Consider the following 16,409-nt stretch of genomic DNA (forward strand, 5'->3'; position numbering starts at 1 on the left):
GAAAGAAAGAAAGAAAGAAAGAAAGAAAGAAAGAAAGAAAGAAAGAAAGAAAGAAAGAAAGAAAGAAAGAAAGAAAGAAAGAAAGAAAGACAGCCCATGTTTTCAATGCAGAACTCAGCTTGTGGGTTTGTACATTTTAAGAACAGACATGATCAGATACATTATTATACAGTATATAAGTAACTTGATAGTGTGTGAATCAGTTCTCATTCACAACATTCATTTCAATGTCTCACTATGGGATACACCCCATGCATATTCCTCAGAAGCATTTATTTCATTATGCCAATCCTGATTGGCTGGTGATCGTGACACATACATCACCTACCCTTTAAGTAGCTTGCCCCATGACGCAGCATCCTTCTAAGGTCTTAGAAACATCTGTCTTGAAACATCTGTCAACGCCTAGATTACTACTTTGACTCATCTAGATTGTTTGTACTACTCATTGTCTAAATCTGTTTGATGCTACTGTATTTTATGTATATTTTTATTTTCTACAATGTAACTTTTGTGTCAACTACCCTGTGACGTGTGCTGCTGACCTCTTGACCAAGTCACCCTTGGAAAAGAGATCTTGATCTCAATGGGCTCTATCTGGTTAAATAAAGGTGAATGGTTGATAAAACCTCTTCTCCCTTCGATTTTAGCAGACTAGCTTAACTGTCCACTTACTAGGGTAAACTGCCAACACTCCGTCGATAGGCGCTAGCTGCGGTGGCTTCAGTCTTCACCATAGTCTGGAGCACCTATCACCTTTCTGAGTAGTTTTCTGTATTACCACAACAGCTTTACAGTTTTCCATTTCAAGCTTGCATACCTGTTAGCTCGGGACAATTTTGGCTAGCAAATCAGCAACCAACATGGATTCCACTACACTTCATAAAAGAGGAGGTAGTGACCCAGAGCTTTGTTTCTGTGGCTGCAGGAACAGAAGTTTGAGGAAAAAGATCCACACCAGGTGTGCTCGACGTGCCTCAGGCTGGAACATGGCTACATGGTGATTGATGTCTTGGGTATGTTAACGAACTGTTCTCATTTCACCACGAAGAGCCTCCGAAGATGGTTAGCACACCAAGCTAACCACTCCAGCAGGGCCTCTTACTTGTCAACGAACGGGCCACCACCTGGCAACTACAATGAGGGGGATAAATATGTGGACGCCGGACCAAGAGCTACAAGCAGCTAGGGCTCCCAGCTGGACTTAGCCGCAGTGTTTTCATCTGCTGAGAACATTCTGAAGCTGGACTATAAGGATGAGGTAATCTTGGAGCTCCTCGTGTCTAAAGATGACGATGATGATCATGATGAAATCTTCATCCCAAATGCACAGGCTGCAAAGCCTGGCATTTCGTCTGTCCCCCCGGAATGAGAAAACGACAGCCTCTCCTGTTGTGTGTTTGGACATGCAGACTGTCTGCAAATGTGTTGCATCTAGAGTTAACATCCCATGGCCTGAAGTAGCTACAGAGACTACCAGATCCTGTAACCAAGGGAAGAAATTACCACAGACCACTAGGATTGCAAAAAAACTGCTCCGTTTTCCCAGAGCTGCTGGAGGAGGTTGTGGTCTCCTGAAAAGACTGTCTGTTCAGTGGGAAGAGTCAAATCCATGGAGCCCTCTTTCTGGATTTTGAGGGCAAGACGAAGCTTGATATGCATGCACGATTCCCCCAATGGAGGCGCTGGTGGCTGCCTTGACAGAGAGGGCCTACAGAGCTGCAGCTGTCGCTGTTAAAGCGCTTGGTGTTTCCTCCATGCTCTCTGCACACCAAGCTGAGCTGTGCGAGGATATGACCACTAAGCCGGACCCTGATGTGTGGGAGGAAAAGGGCTGCCTGACAGCCTCGTCTTCTCACAGTTGATGGAGCTGGACTCACCAGTTCCTCACCCCTGGCCAAGGACTGTGTTCCTCTGACTTCCTGCTGCTGCGTGGTACCCCAGACAGAGGAGGAAGGCGACTGACTGCTGGTACAGTGGCTCTTTTCAATGTACTGTTGGGGAGATTCTGTCATTTCTGCAGCAGCTGATTGATAAACAAAAAGCCTTCTCCACAATTAAGGGGTACCTGGCTGCTATCTCAGCCTGTCACATGGGTTTTGAAGGGAAGACAGACAGCCAACACCCTTTTGTGGGCCATACCCAGCCTTTGTGCCTATGGTGTGTACCTGTGGACCTACATGCTCACTCCACCTGTGGCATGGCTGCATTCTGGGCTCTTTTTAAAGAGGTCTCTATTCAGGACATATGTGCAGCAGCGAGCTGGTCATCAACACTTGCTTTTGCTTGATTTTATAAGTTGTATTTCTCTGTTTCAAGTGTGGTCTCCAATGTTTTAAACTCTGGGTCCTTGCTGGAACAGGACGAGCACCATTAAGCGGTGGGGGTCACTAGAGATAAGTTGTCTGGCGATATGGGAGTCTCCATATCCCATAGTGAGACATCGAAACAAATGCTATGAATGAGAACTTTAGTTTACTTGCATAGCCCCAATTTTCAGAGTAGCATAAATGAGATTTCTCACTAGACAACCGTTCTTGCTGGGGAAAAACAAGAAGAGGTGCTTAATTCAAATGATGTTGCATCATGGCACAAGCTACTTAAAGGGTAGGTGGCACATACAGAGTGATCACCAGCCAATAAGGATTGGCGTAGAGAAATAAATGCTTCTGAGGAAAATGTAGGGGAGGCGTAACCCATAGTGAGACATCTTACTTTGACATTTTATAACATCTACATCAGGAGAGGCCCCACAGGTTGGGAACCACTATTTTTGGGGTTTCTCTGCACCAACACACAGATTTTAATGACTGGGTAATGAATTGAATGACTTCTGCAGAACTTCAAGTGGTAATTCAATTGAATCAGGTGTGTTGGAGCAGGGAAACAAGTAGTGAGACGTGCACAACAGTGGCTTAAAGGACCAGAATCAGACACCACTGGCCTAGGAACAATGTTCAGACTATGGTTCGACGAGTTTACACTAAGACAGGTGATAATCTTCAAATGATAATTTTATATTGTCTTGACTTAGCTACACTGGAGCGTGGGTTCATTGATTTTCCATTGATTGGTCCCACCCACTTTCGGCTCGCTTCTTAGGACCTACTTGTCCGAGTCGAACTGAACATTGGACCTCAGCAGACTGCAGACCGATTGGCCAGAGAGCTGCTTATGGCAGAGGATCGGACACCACTGTTAATAACATTCTTTAGGTTTATATTTCAGACATTTCCTTCAAGAGTTCCATAGATAAGTTATTTATTAATCTTATTCTGACCAAATCCAACAATCGCTCATTTTTAGCGATTATAGCACTGGCTAAAATCTCACTATACTACTTTGTGACCTGTCAGTTTGATGTGACAGGAGAACTTACGGCATGTGTAGCTGCAGATTATATCTGATTGCACATTTAGTTGAAAAGGCACAAAACTGTTAGCGTAAAATCATTTTAACTGACACTGTTTTCATTTCTACGAGGAAATATATATTTTTAATGCAAGAGTAAGAAAATGTGTGTACATGTTGGGGGAACTACCCTTAAAATATGACCAAAAGAAACTGCAGCTCTGACACCAAATTTATACTCTGACCCTGTAGTCGTACCACAATGCTAAATATAAATTCAGATCAGGTCCACAGGTTTTGTCTTATGTAACCCGTTTCTGGTGCTTCATAGTGTGAGTACCTCGTCCTCGTGGGCCTCTTTCAGAGACTCGATTTCCTCCTCGTGCTCATCATTTTTGGTGTTGAGAGCATAAATTACCTGCAGACAGAAGGTGATGACAGAATGGAGATGGGGGGGGNCTTATTAACAGTTTCAATATAAAATCGATAACTCTACAGAGAGAAGAAGAAAAAAAACTACACTGCATTGGAATTGCTGCAAAAATCAATACCAATAACATCAGGGGAGAAATATGTTCTCTGCCCAAGACAAAGCTTTAAATTTACAGCAGCTGCAGGAAAACTTTCTATTCTGTCCATCTGGAAACAAAATTTAAAAATGGACTTTTTGGCTGATATGTGATGAAGTGTAGCTAGGATTGCATAAAACACAATAAAGAAAACCCTTTAAAGACATGTTTTGTCTAAATAAACACACTGTAAAAGATTTGTTTTAATTTCACTTTAAATCTAATCAGCTTTTCTTTCTATCTTACAATAAGCCTCCTATATAAATATAGGATTTTCCTCTTCTTGCTGTTACACTCCCCACACACACGAGCCTAAGTGAATAACATCTCGTCAGTCATGCTCATATTCCCTCCCAGGAATATAAGCAGGTTTTATGAGTGCTGGAGGTAAATGATATGCAGGAGCTTTAAAAAAGCTTAACTTTCTGCAAATTGAAGCCCCCCTCCGGTGAGCAGCTTCAGTCATGGTCAGTTGTATTACAGACTGCTAGCTGCTACCTGAGTGAGCATGTCAAACATTTTTTCCTGTTACAGGTGAGCTAAATAAAGATTACAAATATACACGTGACACATACTTGGAGGGATTGTTTCACATGACATGTAATTATCCTCCATAAATAATACACTTACAGTTTGTTTATGACTTCCTGACTTTTAAATGGATGTTTTAGAAACAATCACTGCTGGGGTTTGACATTTTATATACCTGAAACACTGATACGATCACATGATGTGCATTTTATAAACCTTCATGTAGCTTAAGTTTTACTTCTTCACAAGCAAAAGGGTTAAATATTTATCCTTGAAGATTAAACTATGATCACTCAAAATAATTCGAACTATCGGGATCTGGCTTCTAATCCAACCTGCTGTAACCAAAGTTTTAAAAGGGACAGTTCAAACTCACCCACAGGTATGTCCCCAAATTAATCTGATTCCCCACAGAGGGTACACCGCAAGGGCTGAAAAATCCTGACATCTGTATGAAATTAGGAGTAGCATTATACACAAGGATTAGATTTTTTTTATGCTTTTTTAAGCTCAAAAAATGGGGACTGCATTATACTCGAAGCGCATTACATTATAAATACGGTACTTCCTGCTTGCTTCATGCTTTGCAGATTCTAACTAATGTTTTACTGCCGTTTCTTTCAGCTAGTGCTATGCTGCCTTTAGCTTTAAGCTACTGTTCTACTTTTAGCTGGTGTTTGCTTCTTTTAGCTGTTTTAGCTTCTAGTAATTATTTTGCAGCCTAAAGCATTAAGCTAGTGTTGATGCTTTTAGCTGCCATTCTTTTTCTGTTAGTTTTTAGCTTGAGTTGTTTTGCTTTAGCAACTGTTTTGTTGCTTTTAGCTTTTGATTTGCTGCTTTTAACAACTCTTGTGCTGTCTTTAGCCTCTAGTTATTGTTCTGCTGCTTTTAGTTTTGAAGCTACATAAAGCCAATAACTGCCTGTTGTCTGGCCTTGAGCTCTGACCTTTCAGCAACTGTGGCTCCAATTTAGCTTATTAGCTCTGTTAAGTCTGTGGAATGTACTTCATGTAAACCTTTAGAGTATTTTAGACTGAGTTTACTAAAGTGATGGTTTTATTTGTTGTAAAGAGGAATTAAAATGGAAAAAGGGAGACATTTTAAACCTGAAGAAAAGAAGTGTATTAAAGCTAACTGCTCTATGATTGGAGCAGACACCTCAAAAAGATAAATCCTGCCAATAAAAACTCACTTTTAAAGCTTTACTTGTGTAAATTAAAAGACACACAGTAGACAGATTTGCTCATTTTTCTGCAACAATGATTGGACGATGTATTTACAGGAGCCTTTTGGACGACCTCATCCAGCAGTAAAAGAACTAAAGAAGGTAGATTTTCAACTTCTGTTCTTTCTGAGCGCGAGCACCGAGTCAGCCATGGAAATGTTCCTTCAATTATACATGATTATTTTAATGACGCCGATGTGCCTGCTGCTTTCATCTCCCGTCTCTTCAGTCTCCCCGTGCTTTCATCCTCCACCCCCCCACCCCCCCTTTTATGTTCTTTATCTCCCCTCCTCCCTCCTCTTACTTTGTTTCACCCTCTCTGGGGAGAAAAGATACCTCACATTACTATTTAGGGTAAAGCTGAGCTTTCCAGAAATAATCTTTCACAGTACACTTGTCTAATAACAGGGTTCCGTTGCAATTAAATCCTGCGGAGATGAAAACTTTCAATGCTGTTGAAGACAGATGAACAAAAAACAACTAATTATTTAGAAAAGCTGTCAAACATTTTCTGCCCGTTTGACACTAATATTTACTGAATATAGCAAATATATTTGCAATAAAAACTATTTAACTTCCATTATTGCTCATTGATGAAGGTAAAGAGGGTGATAATGTTTTTGGTAGTGAGTTTATCTGTTACCAAAATATCACTCTTTGACTGTTCATAGTTTCTTCTGAATATTATGTTGAAATTAAACTATATAGTGGGTGAATGTGTGTTAAGGGGTGAATGTCTGAAGTGTAAAGCACTTTGGGGTCCATGTGGACTTGATAAGGCACTATATAAGTTCAAGCCAATTACCATTTACATAAACTCTATTTTAACCACTCATATGAAAATGTTTGGCTCGACTGGGATGAGTGGGCTATGACTTATAGTATTTGTACTTTTTTCAAACTTTTTTTACAATAATCTTAGCCAAAGAAATATACTGAAATCTCTTTCGTTCCTTTAAAAAACACAGTTCTTTGAAATCTGCTTCAGCAAAACTGCTCTATTTTTGTATTCTTGTGCTCTGATTTAGCTATTGTCTTGCTAATTCTAGCTTTTAGCTGCTGTTGTGCCAGTTTTAGTTTTAAGCTACTGTCTTGCTCATCTTAGTGTTTAGCTACTATTTTGCTTATTATAGATTGAAGCAGCTGCTGTATCAATCAATCAATCAATCAATTACAGTTTGGTTGATTTCGGCTTTTAGTTACAATTTCATGAAATAATCTTTTAGTTATAGTTTTTTTTTTTAAGCTTTTAGCTATAGTTTTGGGGATTTTAGCTTCTGTTCCACTTCTTTGAGCAAAGTCTGTATCTCAGAAAATGTGATTACTCTAGTTAATCTTTGGAGTCAGTCTAATTGAAAATGGCCGTCCCATTTAAGCAACTTAGCAAACAAAGAGATGACTAACTTTCACAGCTTTTTTAATTCGGTGAGGTAATGGCTGAGAGTCATTAGGAACACATACTACAAGCACTAATGCATCTCATGGACAATGCAATTGTAATGAATCACTCTGTGAAATTTAGGACCAGCCTAATCTTCACAAAATAATCCCTCAAGATCTTGCAAAATGAAATCCCAGAAATAATGAAATACACCTCTGATCATGAATGAGAAAAATGAAAACTTGTGACCTGAACAGATTTCTCAAAATAAAGTAATTTATTTTAGATATATGAACAGGATTAAACATACAAACATTTATTAAAGTATTATATGGATAAATGACACAAGTTATATATTTTCGGCATAAAAATTCCACTCAGAGTTGACAAAAACAGTAAATTTAAGGTGTTGTAATTTACTGGCACGTTGCTTAACTAGGTTTTAAGTAAATGAGAGAATAAGGTAAAGATTTAAGCATTAAGAATAGTAAGAAAAGTAAATTAGTGAATTTGGCACTTGTTCTTTAAATTAGACCAGACCAGCAAACAGCATGTCACAGCACGAGACATCTCCGGGGCTAGACTTCACCTRGGCGACCCATCTCAGCAAACACTTTTCTACCTTTTGATGTCTTCACAGACAGAGACAAGCCCACAGGCAGGTAGATGGTTCATCGGTAGACGGTCAGCATTGAAGTCCGCAGGATAATGTCGCTCATGACAGCGGGGGGGTTGAGAAGACTCCTCGTCTCACCCCTAAGGAGCCTCCAGTGGCTCCAGGCGCGGTCTCAGTCATTCCGGTGCTTCTAGGCATGTTAGTGACAACCAGACTTCCACAGGCAGGTGCCTGCACGGCTCGCACTCAGAGAGACTCAGACAGAACCATGCACTCCGACGGACAACGAACAACGACTAGTGTTAACTGTTCCGAACAGAAAATTAGTTTCTTTGAGAGGGGAAAAAAGGTGAGAAAGAAAACAATCTGATTTTCCCACACTTGCGGCCAGCTGCGGTGTTGTTTATCAGCAAAAGACCTTGGAGCCTGAGAAAAGGCAGACTAAACTGGTGGACTTAGAAATCACTTCACCTAAGGTTATAAGTCAGACCTTTGCACCAATGGATTAATAATACATTATAATTAATCAATAAATCAATTTAAAAAATGATAAAACCATGATTAATACCAGTACTAAGAAAAAACATTAAAAACACATTTCAACTCTTTTTCCTTCACAGTGTCAAACTCTGGAATAAAGAGACATGCAAAGATTAATTCAATAAAACTTTGAGTAATGATATATTGATCATAACCTCTAATAGAAGATTAAATGGAAAAACATATGGAATATATTGTTGTATTCACTTAAAGAAAATAYAAACACTTTAAAATGATTTTCTTCTTATAAGTGTAAAAAATAAAATCAAAGACAAAAAATAGAAATGAATATTTCACCAGGGTTACCCCTACACAATATTGCCTGCAATAAAACATAACTGTATCTTCAAGGTTTGACCAAAACAGTGGACTAAATTTAATCTGACATCTGTAAATTATTGTTGAATGACTGCTCTGAAGTTCACTGCCAACTTGAATCCTGGCTGGCGAGGGATCCTATATTCTGGTCCAAATATTTACTCAAAAAATACCCAAATCTGACAACAATGATGTTCTAAAAAATTTTTTTCCAATTCTCCACAGAGAGACGGAGAGGATCTCGCAGCTGTTTAGAATGTGTACAAAATGCAAATGTGGTGTAAAATGTGTCACTTCCACCAAACTGGAACCAAATCTGATTGAACAGACTTTGTGGGCATCTGCTGGACCTGACAAACTGATCAACATTCACCGAAGTAGAAAATGATAAGCAGCTGAATGTGGCAGGTTGTGTTGTTACAAATCAAAAAGATAAACACAATAGCCATTTTTGGATTTATTCATCTGTAGAATTGACATTTCTGTTGTCCCCATGAGACGCTGGTATTTGATTTTATCAGAAGATTTTAAAGAGAAAGAAACAACTGAAGGTGAAACCGAGCAGATATGACAACTTTTAAAATGTAAAAAAAAAATTACAACAAATCTTTCCTCTTAGCTGGCAGTTTTACAGAAAACTTTAAAAATCTGCTGCTCCAAAGCAAAACAAGCCTGAAGGCAACACAACAGCCTGCAGCTAATGGAGGCACACGTCGGTGTTCAGAGCTGCAAAAAAACAACTGGAAGACATCTTTAATCTGCACTGCTCACATTCCCCGCTGGTCTGTTTTGGGCGAAGGACACTACAGGGTGCTTCACGAATAGGAGTAAACGCTTGGATTTTAGGTTTCGATTGAATAAATATTTCAGTCCTGCTTCTTGAATGAACCCAAACAGAACAAATGAAGACATAGAATTTAAAATGATAAAGTCAGAAACATCGTAGCTCTGGACGCCAACTTTCATGTCACAGTTTGAAACTAAAATCATCATGGGAAGAGGTGGAGTTTAAGGTGGTTTGGTCCATAGCTATTTTTTGGCTTGGCTTAGGTCAACAGGCTGTGGCAGCCATCTTGAAAAGTGAACAAGTTGTAGAAGTACAGCTAATTAGGGTTGCAAAATGGCAGAAAATATACGTAAACTTTCCAGAAACTTTTAATGGGAAGTTAAGCTGGGCAATTTTGAAAATATTCCAAATTGGAAACTTTTTATTGAAATGACTTGAATCTATAAGAATTAACTGAAAACTTGGGGTAATTTAAACAAACTGTATAGCATCAACAAAAAATCATAAAAGTTTTGTTTCATTATAGGTAAATAGTGAGTTTGACTCCAAGTTGAAGAAACATGATATCTCAGCTTTTAACAGGTTTTCCAATCCTGGTTTCTTTCCATTGGCTTCCTGCCTGTCCAGATTGATTTTAAGATTTCATTGCTTGCTTTTTAAAGTTTTAAAAGGTCTGACCTTGTCATACTTATGTGATCTTAACATCTACACTCCTGTAAGAGCGCTACGGTCTACCAAACAGTTTCTCTTAGATGTTTCAAGATCCAAACAAAAATATAGAGGTAATCGAATAGTTTACCTTTTTACATACAGACTCCTGAGGTGGTTGAAACTTTTAAATCTTAGCTTAAGATCCCTCTTTTTTCCTTGGTGTTTGATTTGGGCAGAGTTTGAGATCCAGTTACAGCTGAGAATTTTATGGTGTGTCTCTGTAATTTATTTTAGTGTTAACTGTTCCTATTCCAATAAATTCCCATTAATTCTCAAAGAAAATTTCCAGCTTTGAAAATGTTGCAGCCATTAAGCTTCTTGTGAATGGGGGATAATTATTTCCTCAAAAAATGTAACTTTATTCTTGAATAATTCTGAGAACCATTTATAAACTAATATAACACAAAAACTACAATTTTCTTAGTGTGGTTTATTCAGTGATTGGACCTGAAACACAGCTAACAAAGATAAAACTGGTCAATAGCTCAAGTTCATTAAAAGTTAGTTGTCCTTCCATCATCCACGTGTCGAATCCACATCTACTCTATGTTCAAGAAATGAGCAACAGTAGGAAAAATGACAACAGCACACCAGAAAGGGTCATTTCTGAGGTTTAAGTTGATTGCTATTGATTCGAGTCAGAAAAAATATAACCACTAAGGTCTGGAGAACAAAGGCAGTGTGTGGCTCCAGCATAAATCTGCTGCTTTTTCAGAAGATTACAGTTGTATTCAGTAATTACAAGCCTAATAAAAGCCTGACTCAGTGGGATTCCTCAACATTGGAGCTGGTGGTCTGTTTTCCAGCACCAGACACACCACGAGGTGTGGTCTGTGTTGCTAATACATTGAAGAACACAGTGCATGTTGACTTCATCCTTCTTAAACACACATTTTGGTTGCTTTGTTCACAGCTCTATATGCTTCAAGGTCATTCAGGATGCTCCTTCCTGCTTGCAACCCATCCCAACCTGAGAGACACACTGAACAACAAGGAGGACTGTTGGAGCATCTTTGACGAAAACAAAACTAAACAGCATTTACGCTGATTATTTAATAAAATCCTAAACAAAAAAGCTTTCAAAAAAGCAGAAACATAACCTGACAATGATGAAAATGCTCAATACGTATATTTGCTGCTGAGTAATTTAACTGAAGGGAACACAAAGCTTGTTTTTCTCTTTACACTGCAAAAGTTGGTTTGAATTTGTTCCATCCATCCATCATCTTCCACATGTTCTGGAGTCAGGTCACAGGGGCAGCAACTTCAACAGGAAGAAGGACCACACTTCTCTTTCCACAGCCACTTCTTCCAGCTGTGAGGAAACCAAGGTGTTCCCAGGCCAGCTAAGAGACAGTCTCTCCAGCGTGTCCAAGGTCTTCCTGAAATTTTCTCCAAGTTGGATATGCCTGGAACACCACCGTAAAGAGGCATCCTGGAAGCGTCCTTACCAGATGCCTGAACCACTTTGACTGGTTCCTCTTAATGTGGAGGAGCAGTGGCTCTACTCTGAGTTTCTCCAATATAACAAGTGAACTTCTCACTTAACACAGTTTACAGAGCACACAGTACTACAGGAGCTGAACTGACCTGCCTGTTGATCTCATGTCCCATTCTTCTTCCATGACAGCCTGAACATGACATATCTGATTTTTTCAAATCTGACCCGGGCCTTTTCAGTATAGCCCTGTCTCCATTGTCAGGTCTCACTCTAGTCAGTTCACATCTGTTCTAGCCTCTGCTTGACATAAGTTTGTATGACCACACTACCCCATTACCATAGTGAACATTTTCATAGACTCAAATTAGGGCTGGGCGGTATGACCTCAAATTCAAATTACAGTATAAATTCCCTTCACGGTTACGGTATATATTGCGGTAGAAAATTATCATAAAAAGCAAAGATAATGTAATTTTTAGAGCATTTATTTTGCACAAAACTGTAATCATAATCAAACCCAGTATTTTTGCTATAGTGCAAATGAACATAACAGAAGTACAGAAGAATGTTTTATATATATTGTAAAACCGTTTCAACAACAAACAAAAACATTTCTCAAATTTTCAACAATATCAAAATAAAGTGGATGTTATTACCAGGACTTCTAGTAAAATTACTCATTTAGACATAAAAAATTCAACGTTGCCTAAAATGTTATAGTGTGATAGGAACTTAAAGGGCTTAAGCTGCACATAGTCCTGTCATAAAACAATTTCAGATAAATGGAATGCAAGTGTGGTGAAGCCAAATCTGCCATGCCATGAGCTTCTGCCTGCTGAACTTATCGGCTGCTGCACTGCTGCACTCTCATCTTCATCATCAGAGCAGAATCCAACTTTAAACTACATTAGCAAGATGGATTTATGACTGAAGGGAACAATTAGGGATAGGTACCTTTGACGTTTGAATCGATTCAGTACCAATATCCGGTACCAGTACTTAACGGTACCAATTTTCGGTACTTTGTGTATGCTGTTTTTTTCAATAATAAACTTTTATTTATTTTCTTTTATTTAACGTATTTCTCAATATATAAAATAAACAAATATCAAGGCAACATCCAACTCTTTGTATTGTAGCATCAGTTGTGTATCTTATTTCTTTAAAGTGAAAACTCTTGAAAACAACAAGAATGTTTTGTCTTATTACACAAATTAAAATCCAGCTCCACGTGTTTCTATTGATGTCATTTCRCCACTAGAAAAATTGTGTGATGGAGGTCCATGGAAGGCAAATAAGTTTAAATCAAATAAACAAAAGAGGATGCAGTTAAAATAAATAAATGTATTCAAGCTAGGTTTTGAGCATCTAAAACGTTCCAACACTTCAAGCTGGCTGCTTGTGCTCTTTAGGTCAGATGCGTTCGGACTGTCGGGAAGCGCCTCTGTTGTTTTCCTCTGCTGGTCTCTGTTTAATGGTGGATGAAATAAAGAAAGTGGCGGTACTTTATTTACTTTGAGCAAGCGAACGTCGTGCTCACAAGATAATTAATCCACCAGATAATTCAGAGGCGGTCTGTTCGGCGGGTTTTACTCCAGGAGCTGCGAAGCTTTCAAGCTACGTTCAGACTGAGCTCTGTTTACTGAACCAGCGGCTGCTGACGTCATTACGCTCTTGTTAAAGCTTCGCTCTGCACGACGTGCAGCAAGAGGGAGGGAGGAAATGATCACGCGACACGACGTAACTTTTCTACAGCTGCAGGGTGGAATTTTGCGGATTATTCTCTTTAAACGTGTTTTAAAACACTACAATTTATTCATTATATTTCAAACTCCTCCTGCTCAGTTGTCTCTGCACTCGCAGCCCTGTGGACACAGGTGCAATGAGGTAACTGACGATAGGACGGTAGAGGGTAAATTTCTACCGTAGGCCAACTTTATACCGTTTCTACCATCTACCGACTTGTTAATTGCTTGTGTAACCTTAGACAGCCAGTTTGTCCGAAACCTCCCAGGATATCTGCTGATTTCAGACAGCTCCGTCCAGCTTTAACTGTATGTGCTCCTCTTTTTCACCTCTCTCCAGGAAGAGTATGCAGGAGGAGTTTGCAAGTTCTGCCTCAGCTCAGTCAGTCCAATAGTAGAAGTCTTCTGTGGTCAAAATCAAGAGTGTGCAATACTCGATGTCAACCACTTGGAACCACTGCCAGGGTGGTTGTGAAAGATCGATTGGAACCAGAAATGGAAACACCTTTGGTCAAGGCTGAACCAAGGAGAACCACATACAGGCACACCCGTGGAGAGGGGGACTTTAGTTGTACTAAATTTTATTTATATATTTATCTGCCTTTATTTAACCAGGCAAGTCCCATTGACGTCACAAATCTCTTTTGCAAAGAAGGCCTGGGCCTTGAGGCATAATTTTGGTCTGTGTGCACAAACTGGAGTACCCAGAGAAAACCTACACAAGCATGAGGAGAATATGCAAACTCTACACAGAAAAATCCTAAGTGCAAACCGGGTATCGAACCCAGGACCTTCTTGCTGTGAGGCATCAGTGCTAACCACTGATCCATTGTGCTGCCAAAATTGGATTCATATCTGATGTTTTGCTAAGTAACCACAGTCTGAACACTTGTGTCACATTTTATTTGACTTTTACATCAGTGAGGTGGGGGGTTATACGGAACGATCCAAGTATCTTTAGAATAAGAATACCAACCTCGTGCAGTTTAAATCTTCAAACTCCACACGTCTTCAGCTACAGAACAGAAGTTGAGTGGATTTTTTTTTCAGCACGTCACTTCCATTTCAAAAATACAAAGCTGCAGCAGAGTAGCCAACATGAAGCAGGGTCAGATGTAAAGATGAACGAAACAAACGTGTCAAAAGATAATTTATTCGGCTGTAATGGCACTGAATCAATCCACATAAGCTAATATGTAGCATCAAGTGAGCTAAATATGAGGTTTCATCATCTTCTGTGGACACAGGCCATAACAATGCCATGGAGAGTTCACACTGGAGTTTGATGGAGGTCACATTTATGTGAACGCCCACGCAAAAAGAAAATCATATGAGCATTAAGACCTGCAGTGTGAACGTAGCCTTAGTTGAGTTCCTTCAGTGTAAATAAAGTGTGTTTGGTCAAATATTTCTTTGTTGTAGCAATGCTTCTTGACAATTTATCTTTATTAGTTACAAAGTCTGTTCATTTTGCCTTAAATGCAGCCATATTTCTTTGTTAGGAAAATTCCCTTGTGGATTGTACTCATGAAAACTTGCCAAATCATCTCTGCCGATGCCCAACAGCTTATTCTGCTTTTGTTTTAAACTTTTTTTAAATTCTATTCTTGTTTGGTGTTTGTTGAATTGGAAGATTGAAAGCAAGCATAGTGGCAATTCAACCATTTATATCAATTTATATCAAAGTTATAAGTGGTGCGTCTAAACTTAATAGACCCCCCCAAAAAAAGAGCTTTTGTTCAGGATTATTACCGTGATGGTAGATGTCGGTTTTGTTTTGTTTTTTAATGTTCCAAATGTTTTCTTTTTGCCACAAGAACAGCCTGCAAAGCATCTGTTGCTTTAAAAGATTTAGTGAGCTGAGCACAAATTTTAGAAACAAAATGTGTATATTTCACAGACATTTCTGTATAAAAATGCAGAATGGTTGCATTTTGTGTCCACCACCACCTTTTACTGCTTATCACTGTCGGGTGACCCGGGTCGTGGAGACTACAGATCCAGGAATGAAACCCAGACACCTCTCTCCCCGGCAACCCTGTACCGCTCCACCTGGGGGACACGAAGGTGTTCCTAGCCCAGACAGGATATGTCATCCTTCCAGCAAGTTCTGGATCAAAAAGGATATCCAAACCACCTCAACTGACTCATTTCGATGCAGAGGACACCCTATCCAGGTATCCAGGATCTCATCCTTTCAATGTTGATCTAAACCTTGTGACCACATGGGAGAATTGGAACATAAATGGACCAGTAAATACAGAGCTTTCTCTTCCCACTCAAGCAGTTTTTGTTCTTCTTTGATAAAAGGCAACTCAATTTCAAGAATAAAGATTTTTGTGTCATTCCAAAGTAAAATAAAATTGCTGCAACCAACAGTCATTTACACATGCCTTTTTCCCTTTACATAATAAGACTTAGTTTTCAGCTCAAATTGGTTGTTTTTCTTGCTCTTATTTTCAGAGAAAACAAATGTCCAATATGAAATGAAGGAAATTCTCAAGCCATTTTATAGCAATAAAAGTGCCAAAAAAGACAGGAAAACTCCATGTAAACACAGCAAAATTAAACAATTCAATGGATTAAAAAAAATAAGAACACTTGGCATCAAATAGGCTACAGGAGATCATACCTGCAGGAGTTGAAGTTAAAAACTAAGACCAAATGCATGGGAAAAAACAACAGGAAGGCAGAAAGCAAAACACTTTTTTACATGTAAGTTTTGAAATATATAAGAAAACAGCCAAAAATTCCTTCTTTCTAGTTATCATCAACTGCACGTGTCTGTCTTTTAGCAAAATATCTCATGAACTACAGCAAAGGAGGAATTTTAATGAAAATCACAGGAAGCCATCTTTGTATTAACACCTACAACTGATTCAAATTTAGAGTTGATCCAATTCAAGATGGCTGCCATAACCAAAAGACCTTAAAAACCACAAAAAATGGTCATCACTGGATCATATTTACAGACATTGGGCCTCATGCAAGAACACGTTCGTATTCTTATCCTAAATTTCTCTTACTTTTGTTCGTACGAAGGGTTCGTACGAACATGTCACGTCAGATTCAACAAACTCTTCTATCTTCAGGAAAAGTGTGTAAATGAGCTGCGTAAATTCCACCTGTTCTATCCAGCTGCTCGTGCACGCGAGAGGAGATTACCACCCCAAAAACACCATATAAGGCTGTGT

The 16,409-nt window shown here is 39.1% G+C and overlaps 1 protein-coding gene across 5 annotated transcripts in view; it reads right to left on the reverse strand.

Moving 5' to 3' along the window:
- Positions 1-16,409, reverse strand: part of fam184aa (family with sequence similarity 184 member Aa) — a gene marked incomplete at both ends in the record, with an annotated part of 81,365 nt that overhangs the window by 62,434 nt on the left and 2,522 nt on the right. For 4 of the 5 annotated variants that reach the window (XM_014020022.1, XM_014020021.1, XM_014020020.1 and 1 more), the window contains 1 exon segment: positions 3,692-3,769. In XM_014020022.1, coding sequence (XP_013875476.1) covers positions 3,692-3,769 — 78 coding nt within the window. 5 annotated transcript variants of the gene reach the window in all.

Source organism: Austrofundulus limnaeus, unplaced genomic scaffold, assembly GCF_001266775.1.
Source record: "Austrofundulus limnaeus strain Quisiro unplaced genomic scaffold, Austrofundulus_limnaeus-1.0 Scaffold238, whole genome shotgun sequence".
NCBI lineage: Eukaryota > Metazoa > Chordata > Actinopteri > Cyprinodontiformes > Rivulidae > Austrofundulus > Austrofundulus limnaeus.